The sequence below is a fragment of the Styela clava genome, chromosome 14 (assembly GCF_964204865.1).
Source record: "Styela clava chromosome 14, kaStyClav1.hap1.2, whole genome shotgun sequence".
Taxonomy (NCBI): domain Eukaryota; kingdom Metazoa; phylum Chordata; class Ascidiacea; order Stolidobranchia; family Styelidae; genus Styela; species Styela clava.
Window position 1 is genome coordinate 19,607,581 of NC_135263.1, and position 17,137 is coordinate 19,624,717.

Genomic DNA, 17,137 nt, shown 5'->3' on the forward strand with positions numbered 1-17,137 from the left:
TTTCTCCGTGTATAATACGCAGGACTCGTTTAGGGTGTGGATTGTATGAAAATACAAGGGTCCATGCATAATACGCACGGCCGAATTCCGTCACTCACTTGCGTCAACCTTATTTTGTATTTTCCAGAAGCAAAACAGAAATAACGGACGGCAACAACAATTAAACTATAGATTTAAAGTTCCGTTCTCATCACTTATATACGCTGGTCATTGAAATAGATGCGTTGCCCTTTGTCAGACAGCATAGTTCATTCCGTGGGTGTGATTCTACTGCAACAAGCATGATCTTGTTATAACAGACTTTGTCACATAAAATAATATAAATAGGGCGGAAAAGACGCATGTGATAAGTATTCGGCAATTGGGTGTAAAATATTGATCAGGATTATTTTAAATTTTTCTATACCAATGTATAATACGCACTCCCTAATTTTGGAGATGAAATCCGAAGCCGGGAGTGCGTATTATACACGGAGAAATATGGTATATATATATATATATATATATATATATGTATGAATTATTACGGCAATCCGCGGCCATAAAAAGTGTTCCAAACTGCTCGATTATATTTAGTTTTGATTAGTATTTTTGCGATGTTACGAATTATACTAATTTGATCTGTTTTTGCAACACAGACGCCGCTCTATAGCAATGCTACCCCCCAAGATTCTTTCAAGATACCAACGTTAGAAAAATCCCTAGATCTACAATAAAATATCTATTAGAGAAACTAACTATTTTAGTACAATAAAAATGAATTTTAGAGTGATACCTCGGTAGTCGATCGAAGATTCCGAGTAAAATATGCTGAGGTATTCGAAGGAAATTCGGATTTCTTACACCCGAGCCGAGCGGAGCTCGCGGCCAGGTGGGATGAGGCACCCGTGAACAAACTCAATCGATACAGGTTAATACTGACAGGCGAAAATACTGGTATGCAGTTGATAGTTACCAAATCGTCAGTTCGTCCTAATATGAAGCGCTTAGTAAAGCAAAAAAGTCAAGGAAACGTTCCTTGTTCGGAGAAATTCACGCTTTTTGTATTTGAATACAATGTATTTTATTGAACCTTTCAAACTTGTTACTCTCAGGAAAAATTGAAAAGAAAAATTGTGCGGCCCGCGGAGAAGTGCCAAAATTATATGGTGTGGGGCCAGAGGGTGACCGTACATTTTCAACCATGCGTATATCCACGGGTTCAATCTATATGCGGGTGCTAAAACCCATGGGTTAGGGTTAGTATGGGTTTAACTATCCGTGAAACAAAAAAAATTCCATAGGTGCAATAGCATACAGGTGCTATTGTCATGGGTTCAAATGTACGTGGGTTCAAATGTAATGGAACCGGGCCAGAGAAACGAGTTTCTAATTTAGTTTAATCTAATTCCCTTCGCGTTGCAAAGCTTATATCCGAGTCCAATTTAATATTCATGCCTATGACGTTACAATGTCCTAACAGCGAAGCGAAAAACGCGATTCACAAGGTTGTCACTTGCTGAGCAGCGAGCAATTTAAGGAAAGAGTGGAGCAGGCGCTAATGAATTAGTAAGCACTTTTCGGCTGAACATTATTTTCTTTTTCTTAAATGGGCGTCATAAAACCGTCTGAAAAACGAAAACTTGAAAATGGATATCGAATTGTTAGCACTTCCATTGAAGCAAATTTGGATAAAAGTAGTCGGGAAAGAATCCAGCAGCGAATATTTCCCTGAATTTGGTGTGAAAATAAATTTAAATGAAAGTTTTCATTAATTTATACGTTTTAACTCATCACTTCTGCAAGGACCCCTAATGACATAAGGTCATAATGTCAAAAAGACACTATTTTGTGCCTGCAACTAATAGAAAGCCCATGTTAAATGATGGCGCGGCCCGCGATTTTACCCAGTTTATGATATATGGCCCGCCTGCAAAAAAGGTTGCACACCTCTGCAATAAAAGATTGAACAAATAAAGAGTTTTTATGCGTTGTGAGAGGCCCAGAGGTAAAGGGATGAATTTATAGAAAAAAGGGAGGAAACAACTGAGTAATGATGTGTCAAATGTTGGCAGAGTATTGTCCTGTTAGATTGCGACTTCACAAAATTGTCTTGGCTCAGAACTGCGCAGGATTCTGGCTTGCTCAGAAAAAATCGATTGTAAAGACAAACGCTGCTTGAATGTTAGTTGTAGGCAAATTTCTTTTAGTCGTGTTGTCCAGTAAACTCACTATCCGATCTACTATTTAAGGAATCGGCGATCAATGTGTTGGCCGCCCCTGCATTATATGATCCTTCACGCTCGACAATTTCTGATGAAATGCTTTAATAATAATATCGTGGGAAATACTTCCCCCGTGGATTGCTTGGTGGTTCACGCGCATAAGATTCTGAATATACACGAGCTGTGCGAGTAACGTGGCCAACGCTTTGTGGCAAGGGTCCCACTTGCCACAGTTTATGCAAGTATATCGGAATAGTTGTTTAGCGACCCATATATATATACTATTTGGCCTATCCAAAGAACGCCAAGCTAGCACTAATTAACAGCCATGCGGTAATTCATGGCCAAAAATCACAAGACTCGGTTCATTTTAAATTTGCAGAATTGATTATTGACAATAAAAGAATGTGACGAGGAACGAGACTAAAAGTAACAACAACATAGGTGATTTTAACACCATCAGAGAAGCAATTATTATTGTACTGTGCTATTGTAGATGCTATATTCGTGTAGCAATTCAACAAGTCTATTCTATTCATTCGTGTCTACTATATACTTTGTGAGCGGAATTGCTATCATTCACTGTACTAAGAATAACGCTAGTTAAGCTGCATTCAGCTCAACTAAATTCAGCAATTAAATGAAGAACTCATCAATGATTCCTTACTTGATGAACATGGAATGATATTGATTCAAGAACAAACAATGTATACATGATCATGTAATGCATAACATCAGAGCCACGGCATCTGCCAGTCAGAGGGTGAAAATACAAAATACATATATCCGTTACGGTAAATAACACAAAATTAAAAATTAAGTCACTATGTACTATTGATTGCATGTTGTCCACACATGATAAGACATCAATTATGGTTAGATTCTACATTTTGGGTTTGAAATTATTCTTCTCCGATCTCAGAAATCCCATAGCCTCTACTGCTGAAGAGCACTTTGAGTACTTCAAAATACATTCATCTCTGCAGAAAAAGTATAATAACTTATATATACCTTATGAAAAATGTCAATCAAGTGCATGAGTTTAAGACATGTGGTGACAGCATAGTGGACAAAAAAAAAATACAGACAATTCTCTACCTAATTAGAATTCCCATACATTCTATGGATTCAGCAGGAGTGGATTTCACTTCACAATCAATTGTTGAGATTTCTATGCTAATGACAACGACACCAGCAACAATTTCAAAGCGCTAAATATTTTCCACCAGCAACAATTTCAAAGCGCTAAATATTTTCCACACATCTTATTTTTATACAGCACGAAGGTGCTTAACAATTAGGTGTAATATGAATGTTATAGTAATTGAAAAATGAAAAACACAGACTTTACAAAGTTGGTAAACTGAACTCACTCTACTCTCATGAATGGATTGAATTTGAATTCCTCTCCTATTGTTGATGGAACTGTCGGAACATTCGCTTTCCTTTTTTCCTATACAGACCAGTTACATATTAGTACAAATGGTGCAATGTTTTAAGAAGCAAACCTTCTAGAATAGAAAAAAAAAGGGCGCTCCAGTAATATGTACCAGTACCAAAAGTATGTGTACCAATATGAAGGTAACTAATTTTGTTCACCTACTTTACATCAAGTTGTGTAAGGGACAGAAGCCTATGGGCAGGGGGGTGTACACTTGGCTAACACAAACAGTCCCCGAACTCATAATAGAACTAAAATAGGGAAAATCTGGATAAAATCATGGCCTAACCCTAACCTGGTACACATAATATGGGAGTAAATATACTACTATTGTGGTGACAATTAGGCCCCAAATATTGGCCAATGCAAGAATTCCATAAGCATTAGCTCTTTTATAAGAATTTTCACTGATACCATAAGTAAGAATATCTGTAATTAAGAAAATGGTTTAAATTAGTAGGATAGAACCTATTGAGCAGGGGTAGGCAAGGTTTTTAGACTGAGGGCCAAAAATTTCGCTCACCTAGACTGGCGGGCCATGTAACTGTGACATAAGTGTTGCATTTTATGAACAATATTTACAGTGTACAAAAGCAAAAGCTGAAAACAATAAGCCCCCTGCCAAAACTAAATTTAATCGCAATCTCAATAAATTCCTTGAGCTATTGTTTAGCTAAAACATCAAAATTTGGTTTTAGTTAATTGTGGCAGAATCAGGCGGGCCAGATTGAATAACCCAACAAGCTGGATTTGGCCCGCGGGCTGTAGTTTGCCCCTGACAGTTATAGAGGAATTGGGGAAAATATCAGACAACACAAAAGATGGTGGCCGAGTTTTGACTAATAATATTACAAGTTTTGGTTTAGAATGAGGCAAGAAGATTTATATAAGTCACTGGATCACCAGTCCAGACAAGAACCCATATAAGATAGTATTAGACATTTGTACGATTATAAAAAAAGACTAATTTCACCTTAGCCCACTCCATCTTGTTTACTGTATTGGTATTTTCAGGTTCAACATGAAGAGCATACTTAAGGTTGGATACAGTATATTCATGACCACAATAAACTTTCTAAAAACAATAAAACTATTGTCTTAGATTGTAATAACTCTGAAAATATGAATTGAATTTCATTTATACTACTTAAATATAACTGATTTCGAATGTAATAGGATTTGTTTGAGGCACCATTATGAATTTGTAATTCGTGATGATTGTGTCTACAATGCTACAGTTCTCAACTCTGCAATGAATTTACGAAAATAAACCATACAATTGAAACAATTTGAAGTTGTTCTGAAATCTCTATTGCTTTCTGCCATATTTCCCTAAATATTTAATGCTAGTTGTCTAAAAGCTCATTATCTAAAGTAAATTAGAGTACTTATTACAGTGTTAGAAGGCAAAACTCCAAGTGTCTTGACAAGAGCATTGTACATCTGTTCAGGTTCCCCCTCAAAAAATTTTCCACAACCACCAACAAAAAGTGTGTCACCTAGAAAGAAAAGAAAATAATAGGTTTCTACTATCATACTCAGATATCTAACTGGTTTATAATTAAAATCCAATGAACTAACCTGTAAAAACAGCAAGGTCCTCATCTTCATTTTTTCCTTTGATGAAGTAGCATATATGTCCTTTTGTATGACAAGGTGTAAAGAGACATTCAACTGACAGAGAACCAATCTCAAATACAAAACGACATTTAACTTCGCAATACTATAGTTGCATGCATCCGCACTCATAGAAATGGTCTAACCCTGGGTTTCAAACACAATTTATCTAGGGGCCAGAGTCTGGGTGGGTCTGGGCCGCATCAGGTTTTACGCATTAAAAAAAATTTTTCATTAAAAAATTTTTTTTTTAAACACAAAACTAGTTGAAAACATAAGCAAACAAATTAAGACTAAATAAAAAATAACTGAAAATATTGAGAATTAATTAGTGATTGTGACGTCAAAAATCTGAGAACTTGTAACTTTTAATCATGCGAACTGAGCTAAGTGACACACTAAGATTAAAATTTCATACCAAGGCGGGGGTCACAAACCATCGTCCAAAGGGTCGCAATTGGCCCCCGGGCCGGGAGTATGTGGAAATGGAATGACAAATCTACTAATCCAACAATCTTGATCTATGTGAATTGTCCTAATCTCGCTGAGTGTAAAAATATGCAAACCTTGAATTGGCTTCCATGTTCAACTTTGTTAGTGAGAGCATCGATCCTGTCATCACCACCATACACTGTTAATTTTGGTATTTTACCAGCTATTTCTTTGTTTCCACCCGCGTGATCCCTGGTCAAATTCTTAGTTAGAAGTATTGACATAGTCAAATCTCTCACATAGCTGAATTCATCAGTCACTTTTTAACTTACCAATGATGATGAGTGGTCAACACCATGGAAATTTCAAGTCCATCTTTTTTGGCATCTTCCATCAACTGAAATACAAACTTATATATCAATTGTACATTGACTGACCTATCAATATATTATATCTCTGCCTACTTTGTCTGGTTGAACTGGATCGACTGCTGCTGTAATATTAGTCTCTTCATCTGTAATGAGATACATGTAATTATCATCCAAAGCTGGTATGATTTTGACCTGGAAAATTATAAAGGAGGATAAATTATTTGTTAAATTAAGTCTGATATGGTACAAAAAATTACAACACATCTTGGTATTAGACATTTCACCTGTAGCGTACTTGTAAATGAAATAATTGTTAAAAGTTTCCAGCAAGTAGAGGTTCATATTCGAATTAGTTTTAACTCAAATTTTTATGCTCACACCAAATATGAAAATTGGTTTTTAGTCAATATTTGAAGGTCTAAATTTTTAAATCCATTCTTTGTTCACAATGTGACATGCTCATAATAAATAATGTTAACCAAAATTTGTATGTCCATAGAATTCCTGAACGACGCAAGATATTGACCAGCTCCCAACATTTCTTCAACTTGGGTTTCAAGGAGTTTAAAGTATGATTAGAGAAAATTGAACCTAAACTGTGATTAACCAGGCATGAAATGGCATGTTCACCTCATAAAAGTAGACAGACCTTCATATTTCCTTTAACAATTGTTTGTGGAGTTGAATGGAACCCTGACCAAGGTGTTGTATATCGGTACCATGCAGTACCTGAAATTTGAAGTTGAGCTTTAGTCTAACTCGACAAATTAACATGCAAGACAGCTCTATGTAAACTAAGAAACATATAAACTATGATTTTTGCTGTTATTTAGTTTAGACTACTACTACGTTACAGTACAGTAGTATTGCACATACTGACATATTAACTAGAATAAAAATATCACTTTTAATTGTCATTCAAACGTGAAGAAGAACCGACTTGCATTGGTGATGATTGCATTGGTGATGACCGACTTGCATTGGTGATGTGCAGAACTGCAGTAGTACCGTAGTTCATGTTAATATCCTTTCTGCCTTTGCAGGTTGCAGTTAGCTCCCTAATGCGAGCAACTGCAGAACTGGGATAATTGACATACCATTGGTGAGCCAATTTCCATCTCATAGTTCAGTAGTTTCTTGTTTGATCAACTACCGTACCGTACTGGTATCTTACAAGAAAGAATGAAAAAATTTGCATACTTCTTGCAAGCTGATGATAAACAGCACGGAGCATTTGAATTTCCCTCACAATTCTTGCTGCTTTCTTGTTTCAGAAATTAAACTATTCTCAGCTTTAAATAATCCAATTCCAAGTTCGGTCATCAGGATATAACAGGATTTAATCAAATGCCCTGCAATACAGCACTATTAGTGAATAAATACATTTTCGATGTTGTTTAGCATTAGCAGTAATTGGATAAAGACTCCTACGTTTGTTGATTTACATGCTCTAAATCATTATTTTTTACTAAAATATACAACCGCTAATGGCTAATTTTAGCCTATTTACAACTTTCATCGCAGCTTTTCAGGGGCGAATTTTTGATTATTGCCACTAAACTAGAGCTCATTGAAAGACATAATGACAGATAAAATAGTTTATTTGCAACTAATTTTTGAAAACTGACAAATAACACGCAAAACTTCGAAAACGAGGCAAAGTTTACAACCATGCTTGGATATCTGGGTATATATATGGCTCGGCGGTGTGGCGCATCGTGCTGAGCGTTAGGAATACGCTCGCCAGCGCATCTCTGATTACCCTTCGTGGGTTCGCAGGTTCGAATCCTATGCGGGAATGATCATGTGCGAGAGGATTGCTGGACAATAAATATATACTACTCCTCGCTGTAACCGCTGGTCGGTTACGGCTTCCTCTATCAAGTCCATGCTTCCGAAAACAAATAGCCTAACTGGCTAACTAATCCCATACCCGACCTGGTAACCGGACGAGAGGCCGTGGTTCGCCATATGCGTCTTTCCTCTCCCCCGGGATAAATATGTAAATCCTATCCCTGACCATATCCTTTCCTTTCTGTCTGAGCGTAAATATGTCTGAGCAAACGAAATGTCCGAGCGGCTGCAAAAAAATACAATTGTTTCGTCATAGTTGACTTTTTGCTGATTGGCCATTGTTACAGAAATAAACAAGGAAAACGATTCTCGGGGAAACATTCATTTCGTATTTACAGCCGATCGGTAGTTAAGATGACGTTATTGGAATGGAACCTAAACTAAGGTATCAGGGTACGTAGTTTAATAGCAAAACTATCCACGTTAGCCAGTCTTCAGGTCTTACTTGTAGAAGAAATGCTGCCAAACCTAAAAAATTGCTCAATTGTCTTGTATTTAATATTTCCAACTAACCGTTGTCCGGTACCATTACCTTTGCACCCAAGTGTATTTGCACACGTAAACTCAACGACTAACGTAAACTACAACAAGATTCAGATTCAGATATTTATTTCCGTCATGCAAGAAATATTGTACAAATAAACAGTAAAAATAAATCGAGAGAAGAAATAACAGACGTACAATAATTCGACTGTAATAGACGAGGAGTCGCGAATAAACTATAAAGTTAACGTGTCAGCGACACCTAAATAGCTGTAAACAGCAGCAGATGAAGTCAAATAAACAGGATTTAAACATATATATTTTTTGAATGAACACAATTTGGAAAATGTAAGTCGAATTGAGGAAGTCAGTTAGGAGAAAATAGTTAAATCGAAGATAATCATGAGAAACGAGAGAAAAACAAGAGCGCGTCAGGAGGGAAAAAAATGCTCAAATCGTCAGCGTCATGCTCGGGTCGGCACCGTGTGCTTGAAGTAATAGACAACTTCTTTTCCGGGATAAATATGTAAATCATATAATATCCTACCTCGCAAATGTACATTAGTGCAAATTAGAGGTAGCCTATGCATAAACTGGTAATTTCCTTAACGAATCCTAACAAGCTGCTAAGTAACAGTTAAAAAGTAACTAACCACAAACGTAAGCTATTTTCCCAGCATGTTGTCTTTATGAAATACCGCGTAAAAACATTTGCACACATGCGATCCAGGAGTCGGCAAAGTTTTCTTTCCAGTGTGCCAATTTTTTTTTTAAATTTAATGTCACGATATAACCTACGTCAGCGTGTCGATGAAAACTTGCGTTATATAATCGCACCCGACAACAGTACAAATTAACGTAAAATTCCTTGGATAGCTCGAACTACCTAAAGTTATGTTTAAATGTAAATTTCGAGACAAATAATTGAATGTATTTCCACAATAACCTTCTGTTTTGATGGGATTAATGCCCTTGCTTTTCCTCACTCAGAGCAGACACAGGGAGATTTTTATTCCTTGAGAGAATGGCATTTTTATTTGGCATATCCTCTAAGTCTAAGAGAACTTCGGAAAAAATGAGAAATATTTCTTTAATAAAATTACCATCGGTGAAAGGTTTCCCGCGATACATTCTGCATTTTGTAGCTACTTTCCGTACTTGGAATTGTACTGCGAATGTTTTGTTTTGGAAATACTACTTTTTTTTCCTAATGAGGCCTTTTAAGAGCTTCAGTCTTCTCAGAATCACCGTTGAATAATTTTTTTGTGTTTGATTTCAAAATCACGTTTAATACTCGAGGTACGGCAAACGACATTTTCACAGCAGAGTGTACATACAGTTCAGTGGCGGCGCGTGGTCATTTTGACAACCGGGGCAAGCTACTGCGGGACCAAGTCACCCCCATCTACGGGGACAGGATGAGCGCTGTAAGTTCTCCCATCATTTTATGATTATAAAAACCATTCCATCGGTAACAACCAATCGGCAAAAGCGACAATTTTTAACGATAAGAAAGTGTCTTTAAAACCGGTCCAAGTCAAGGGATTAATAAATATAGACATAGTTTATTTTGAAACCTCTTTCAAAAGGAAAGGCAATATTTACCCAGATAAATACAATGACATATTAACAGAAACTTCGGGAAAGCAGACAAATCCTAAAATAAGGTTTAAAACGTTACTATGAAGAAAGGAAAGGTAATGCAAAGATAAGGACATGCGTCGCTCACTCATAGATATATATGCTGCTAGACTTCTACTGCTTGAACATATATGCAACACGCCGCGGTTTCTTGGAAGCAAAATGCTCAATAACGCGCTGATTAAAGTCATGCATCCCAGAAATAACGTCTCTGTGAATGGATAAAACAGCCAAGGAATTTAATCTATCTTGCTTCATTGTGTTTCTGAGATACGTTTTAATACGCTTCAGCGTGCTGAATGTTCGCTCTGCGTCGGCGGAAGAAATAGGCGTCGTCAAAATGATGTCCAGAAATTTTGCAGACGCCGCAAAGGTAGTTACTAGAGTGTTATCTATGAGGAACCCATAGAGCGCGAAAGTTGATGTGATGTTCAAAAAAGTTTGATTGGTGTATATACATCGCAATTCATTTTCCAATTTACCCACGTTTATCATGGGGTAAAATTTGGAGACAGTAGCCAACAAATGAATGGGAAATTGACGTGCAAATTTTGAAAAATTTTTGGGGTTCATCAAAGAGAACGCGGCAAGGTGTTCAGTGCGCAGACGATTGCCTATTTGATTCACCAGAATGTCACAGCATTCCTTTGCAGACAAAATCAAACGCTGCGTTGTTTGCCCGCGGCGTAAAGAAGCACTCCATGTGTCGTCGTATTTTATTGTTTCCCGGATACGAGATACAGCATCGCAGAAGTCTGAAATACACGACTGCACAGATTATCTATTAGCCTTGACTGCAATGCGCCGTATAATACATCCACGTGGTAGAATATTGTGGAGAAAAAAGCGAGAAAAAATGAAAACTCACCATCTTCTAGCAGACGCTTTGGACCTGCCTCCTCCCTCACAGAGCGTTCGTCCCAAACCGGAGAGCTCTGAATGCCATTGAAACACTCAATGAGCTCAGACCTAATTTCGGACACGCCCTGCACCACGCGTGATTGGAAGTTCCAACGTGTTGGTGCACAAGCTGGGAGACGGCGGCTACATATCTGGCGAAGGAGGTCAGAGCGCTTCGTCGAAACGGAAAAAAATCTATCAATCGACCGAGAACATGGCGGTTTTTCTCGACGTTTTGGTTGTGCCGACGAATAGAAACCGCGCGTCCTTCATCCAACTGTGCTGCAATATTAACATTTCCGAATGTTCGGTATTTTACTGCATTGTCCAGATGCTTCATAGAAGATTGATGATCCCTGGCACGCTCGGAAAGATGTTTAAGATCTCTAAAACCAAATTTACACCAACGTGAGTCACGGGCGGTAGCAAAAAGTAGGCAATAAAAACAAAAAAGTGCCTGCTTTGACAGTTGTTGTCGATTTTAATGATATTTTGGAAAGTTAAGGTAAAAAGAAATCGGAAAAAGATAAGGTAAATACTATTGTTGTATATCACACCCGGGCATCGCACTGTTAAGTACATGTGGGAAAGCCAGCTATTGTCAAATACTACGAAGTTATTAATTCAGTACGGTACGTAGTTGCCCATTTGCCGAAATTACATATTTACTTACCCTTTATGGTTTCAAATAGTTCATGCATCTCCAGTTAGATTTTTCTAATCAGTGAGAATATATACTCATTGTTGATTGCTGCTCATTGTAACATACTATTGCGCATTCACTTTAATTTGCGTATTGAATCAAAGTGTTAACAAGTTCACCTAACATTTCACTCATACCGGTCTATATTGTATAGTCTGATCTCTCAAGTATTTGGAGCCGCGACTGCTTTAATTTTCTGACTAAACCCTTTTATTAGTTGGTTTATATACCAAATTCAGTAAAATATTTTTTACATAAAACATGAGATATTGGATTTATTAGCTTTTCCATTCTAAATCATATAAACTGCTTTATTTAATTTTAACGAAAATTAATAAATCTCCTCTCTTTCTTCAGATGTGAAAGTTGTGGACAAACCTGTCTAAGCATTGTGAGACTCCTGCAGCACAAGAGGCAATAGCAGAAATAGTAAGTATATCAATCAAGAAATTAAGCCGACATAAAGCAAAACTTTCAACTATTCGTCTAATCTCAATTTCCTATTATTTGTTCACAGGACAACTATAGCAGAAGGGGAGATATCAGAAGTCTGGCGACATATCAGTGACAGTGTGATTCCAAGAAATATATTAGAGTACTCCATAAATGTTTGCAATAGAAAAACAACCTATGGAGGCATGCAAAGACATTTGACCCTCCGGTAGAGTTGTGTATGGCCCCCACATCCTGCAGGGCTTGAGGAAAATAACTAAAAATTCCAAAGCGTAAGATTGCATAAGCGGTCTTATTTGTAAAAAGGCACAAAACACGCCAGACATACTTAAAACAGCTTTGGAAAATGAGGATTACGGGTAACTCACTGCACCTGTGTTATATTTGGTTCATCAACTTTTGTTAGTACTATAGAAGAAATTCCGGAAGGGGTATAATCATCATTCATGATAAAATACTATCATATATTTTTGGACAACTTCAATATAGACCAGGGATCTCAAACTCGCGGCCCCAGTGAACTTCCAGTGCCGCCCTCGAACGCTTAACAATAATTGTAATAGTATTTTGGAAGTTTTTTTTTTTATCTAAATGTAATAGATTTTTCAAACCTTTTAAAGTGAAATTGATTATTCACACAGAAAACAATTTACTGAAAATAGTTTTGGAATATTAATTTTTTTTGTCCACATTTTGACCCAGTTAAGAATACACATCAAGCTAGCAAAAGAATACTTGAATAAAACACTTGAGTGATTAAATTAAACGCAAAGTACATGAAGAAGGCGGCATTTTCGAAGAAATTCAACAAAATTCTGAAGCACATTGTTTAATTTGTCATATTTCCATCAATACATTGAAAAAACACAATAAGCTCAGCAGTCAATATGACAAATTCGAAGACCAACTTCGAACAGAAAATTTCCATGTGTTTGTATATTAATATAATTATACAACGACTTAGTTACTAAAAATCAATATCAATAATAATTTAAGCAATCCTATGCCACGCAATGTGGTGCGAAATGTCTTGTCGAAAAAATCTGTCATTTGTTTTTTTACTGATCTATACATGAAATGATAAAAGTAACTTTTTTGCATTACTGGAATTAATTAAACATTCGCAAAGATCCAGATTAACTCATGATCATGTGGCCTCGTTAGTTAATGTTGGTACTATAAAATCATTTCAGCCTGGCATTAGTATGCTGGTGACACAAAAAGATGCCAAACGTCAGGACAAATGTAGTTATTAAAACATTGAGTTTATACTGTAGTATTTTTGTTAATTTTAGGTTCATATATTTAGATTAAGTTATTTTAGTGTATGTATTATTCTTTCCTTATCCAAAGCTTGTTCAAAAATGATTTTGATGGTTGTACATAGAATTTTATGATTTTTTATAATAAATACAGTAACTTGCAAATGTTGCAACAATAGTGGAATGCAAATATTAATATGTAATTGCATTTGAAATTGAGGAAAATAATAAAACTTAATCCAACTGTTTAGTTGCATCACAATATATGCCACAAACTAAAACTATCTTAAAAATATCTTTTAAGTATACATTATCAAAAACTGTTTGCGGCCCTTTTTACAATTTCCAAAATGCAATGCGGCTCTCGAAAACCCATGAGTTTGACACCACTGATCTATTCTAGACGATTCGAGCATTGCTTTGGGAAATAATATCACTTCAATTAAATTGAAAAAAATCTCGCTATATTAAATACAAAATCGTTGCTATCGTAAAGGTAAACCAATTCAGCCACTCCAAATATATTGGCCTTCACAAAGCAATGGAGGCAAAATTGAGAGTTCATGAGCTATGAACATTTGTTCTTTTCTTTGTGTTGAACTTTTCATACTCCACAGCCCCTATTAATTTTTTTTAATTTTAATTACCATGTGATGGTCATACATATCTTTAACTTGTGTTTCCTGTCATGATGTATTATCTCAATGCGCCAAACTATTAATTAGCGTGCATATTTTGCTTCCAGATGACATAAATGTATTGTCTTGTTTATTACCTCAGCTTGGAGTATTGACAAGAAAAAGGTGCCAGTAAATTAGGTAAAAATTTTTTTAACTCTTTGTTATAATCAGAATTCACAATCAATAGGAATTATAAACAGCCAACAATCAATGAGAAATATATGCGAAATCCCTCAGAATAAATTTGTCTAAAATCGGAGGAAGGCAAAAAATATAGGTAGTTTCCATCCACACAAGCATTTCAAGAAGACTTGCTCGAGCCAAACTAATTGAATTCAGCCCTGCAACCTCCTGCATAGAAGATATTATTAATTAGTGGGCTATGAGCTAAATTCCTAAAATTAAACAAACCTATCTACGATGCATTATGTACCAGCAATGTTACCTACGATTAACTGAATATGTAATATGTCTAATAAATTCACCTACAAAAGCAAGTTCGATAGGTGCAAACTTTGTGTTATGGAATTGTATCACATCACAGTTTTGTATGACACCCTCTTTAAAGGAAATTTCAATGATTAAGCGCAAACATTAAAATTACTAACTTCGAACTTTGTCATTATCTGCAAAATGTTCCACACAAATCTTTCCGCTATCGCGTTTGTAATCTTCTCTGATAAAAAAACGTCTATAATGTCCAGAATTGCTCTTTACAGCTTGCCTGCCATTCCAGCTTTCCAAGTGAGCAAAACTTCTTAGATATAGAGATTATTTTGTTTCGTTACAGGCGCAAAAAGGCAGGTACTACACGCAAAAAAGACGCCGAGTAGCAAAAGCGAGCGGAAAACGGACGCGAAAGGCGACGAGAAATATGTGCATTGGAGCGTATCATGAAATACAATCTTTCGCCTGTAGTCTTATGGAGTGACGTCAGAGTTGCCTATCATGTTGCTTAATGTCATTGATAAGGCCCAAGACGTTGTACATCTAATTTTTGTTCCAGCGGCAGCTGCGAAAACGGAGTGCGAAGTAGTGCATCAACTTTATTCATTATGAGGTCTAAGGCTAAGAAATGCGAAGCCGGAGAGAAGTGAGGAGCGCAAAAGGAATGTGGAAAATCGAAAGCAAATGGACTAAAGGTCTCTAACTGATTCAAATAGCGAAACAAGCGACAAAAACGAAGGCGAGGAAACTATCAACTCTTCAAGCAACCAACGAACGAGAAGGAATGCGTGAATATGTCAACACATTGTTGTAAGAAACGTTGGCATTGTGTCGTCATAATTTCGGGGCTAGCCCCGATGATTTAGTAAAAGAAACAGAAAACAAACGATACAAACGCGGCGAGTGGAAGATAAAAGAGAGAATACGATATACAATGAGCAACCGGGGCAAAATCGGCGTCGCCCCGTCGACGTTCGGCGAAGGCTTTGCGAGCGAAAAATGAACCATGTCGGGAGAATATGGCTAGTGTAGACAGTCTGTGCAACCGATATTGAGGTATTTTTCGAATATTTTTTATTATACCGAATAAACAACCGGGGCATTGCCCCGGTTGGCCCTATTGAGGCGCCGCCACTGCGAGTTCTGTCATTACGACAAGCAACATTTGAAAATTATTTTGATCGATTGTGAATGTGCTGACTTGGATGATATTTTAATTGACCGTAGTCAGTCGATACAAAGATGTTTACATAATAAATGAACACGTCATGGAGACCAGAACAATCAGCGACTGTAAAAAAAAGTTAACCTCCAGGAAATTGCACTCGTTATTGGCAAACTTTTCAGTATATATGCCTAAAATTTCATAGGGGGAATCGATCACTACCGTTTTAAACTGAAAATCTACTACATTTTAGAATTGATATTGGAGTTAGTCGTAATACGATAACTCGGATAAATCGGATTGCAATAATATTTTGATAATAATAAAATATTATTTTTCCGATTTTTTTCGGTCTTGCCGGATTTGAAAACTGGCGCTTTCTAAGGACCAGATGACCTCACCTATGAATTAAAAAAGATCATTGGTCAGCGCCCAGCGGCGGAGATTCTCTCCAAGATCATCGAAATCTGTAGGAGGTCCAGGTGTATTTTAAATTCGGGGCGTTTTCCCCGAATAACCCTTATTTCTAAGAACCTGGAAGTCGACATGAAAGATGTCGTGAACTGGAGACCCGTGACAATCTGCCGCACGCTGTATATGATCTATGCAGCCGTGATTCCACGTCGTCTTCAGTCTTGGGCAGCCAGGGAGAACTGATTTCTCCAGAAAAGGAAGGCTCCATATCTCCGGATTGTCACATGTCTGCCGGTACTGGTTACGATGGGCGAGGTTGTGTGGCAAAAATTGATCGAGTCTGGGAGACGACCCAAGCCCTCTCAATTATGATATCTTCTCTGGTCAGATGGACGACGCATTGGCTCATATGATGAAACGTGAGGGCAACTGCTTTCCACGATTCGCCACTGGGCCATCTCCTCGGAGATGAACTTTGCGATCGCCATTTACAATCTCTGAAAGAAGATAAGCAGGGTAATGTCTGCTCGTCCGAGGCACGCAAAATATGAGGAGTCTTGTCGCTCCATCGCTTTTGCCACTGACAAAGCGGTTGAGTTTCACGCATTTGTAGTTGGTTCCCTCGGAAGTCATGACGTTGGTAACCAGTCTGCTCCACCGATCCTGTGTCTCAAAATTAGTTTTTTTGTTGTATTTTATTCCCTTCTCCGCTACTTGACTCCACAAATTCACCCCCGCAAAATATTTGGAATTATTAACCTGATTAAAGAAATATGAGATCTATGAAATTTTAAACTGGTATTATTCTGGAACAAGTATTTAGAATATAAAATAAATGATAATTCAAAATTAATCGCAAAAGCCCTCGAGGTTCGAGACTCCTAGCCTTTAGCCTACCTCGCCTAATGGTATATCTGGCCCTGGTTCAAATCCCATGAGTGATGTGACAGTGTGCAAGAGGATTGCTGGATTTCTCGTCGTCGCAGGGTGGTTCACATAATGGCTTATAGGTACGTCTTCCTCCGCCAACCACGTTTACGGACGCATTCCGCTACAGCTTGAGAAAACGT

At 37.2% G+C, this 17,137-nt stretch overlaps 1 protein-coding gene across 2 annotated transcripts; it reads right to left on the minus strand.

Annotated features, from left to right (window-relative positions):
* Window positions 1–2,572: 2,572 nt before the first annotated feature.
* Window positions 2,573–7,417, minus strand: LOC120340579 (hydroxyacylglutathione hydrolase, mitochondrial-like). 2 transcript variants are annotated; one of them, XM_039408875.2, is made up of 10 exons: window positions 7,266–7,417; window positions 6,715–6,794; window positions 6,159–6,257; window positions 6,027–6,091; window positions 5,829–5,946; window positions 5,227–5,335; window positions 5,041–5,144; window positions 4,619–4,720; window positions 3,578–3,657; window positions 2,573–3,184 (listed from the first exon to the last, which is right to left on the minus strand). In XM_039408875.2, exons 1-10 carry the CDS (start codon window positions 7,297–7,299, stop codon window positions 3,088–3,090), a joined length of 888 nt encoding a protein of 295 aa, XP_039264809.2. In that variant the 5' UTR covers window positions 7,300–7,417; the 3' UTR covers window positions 2,573–3,087. The 2 variants fall into 2 exon arrangements, with proteins under 2 accessions (XP_039264809.2, XP_039264810.2); XM_039408876.2 differs by having other exon boundaries at window positions 6,696–6,794; window positions 7,266–7,283.
* Window positions 7,418–17,137: the final 9,720 nt, after the last annotated feature.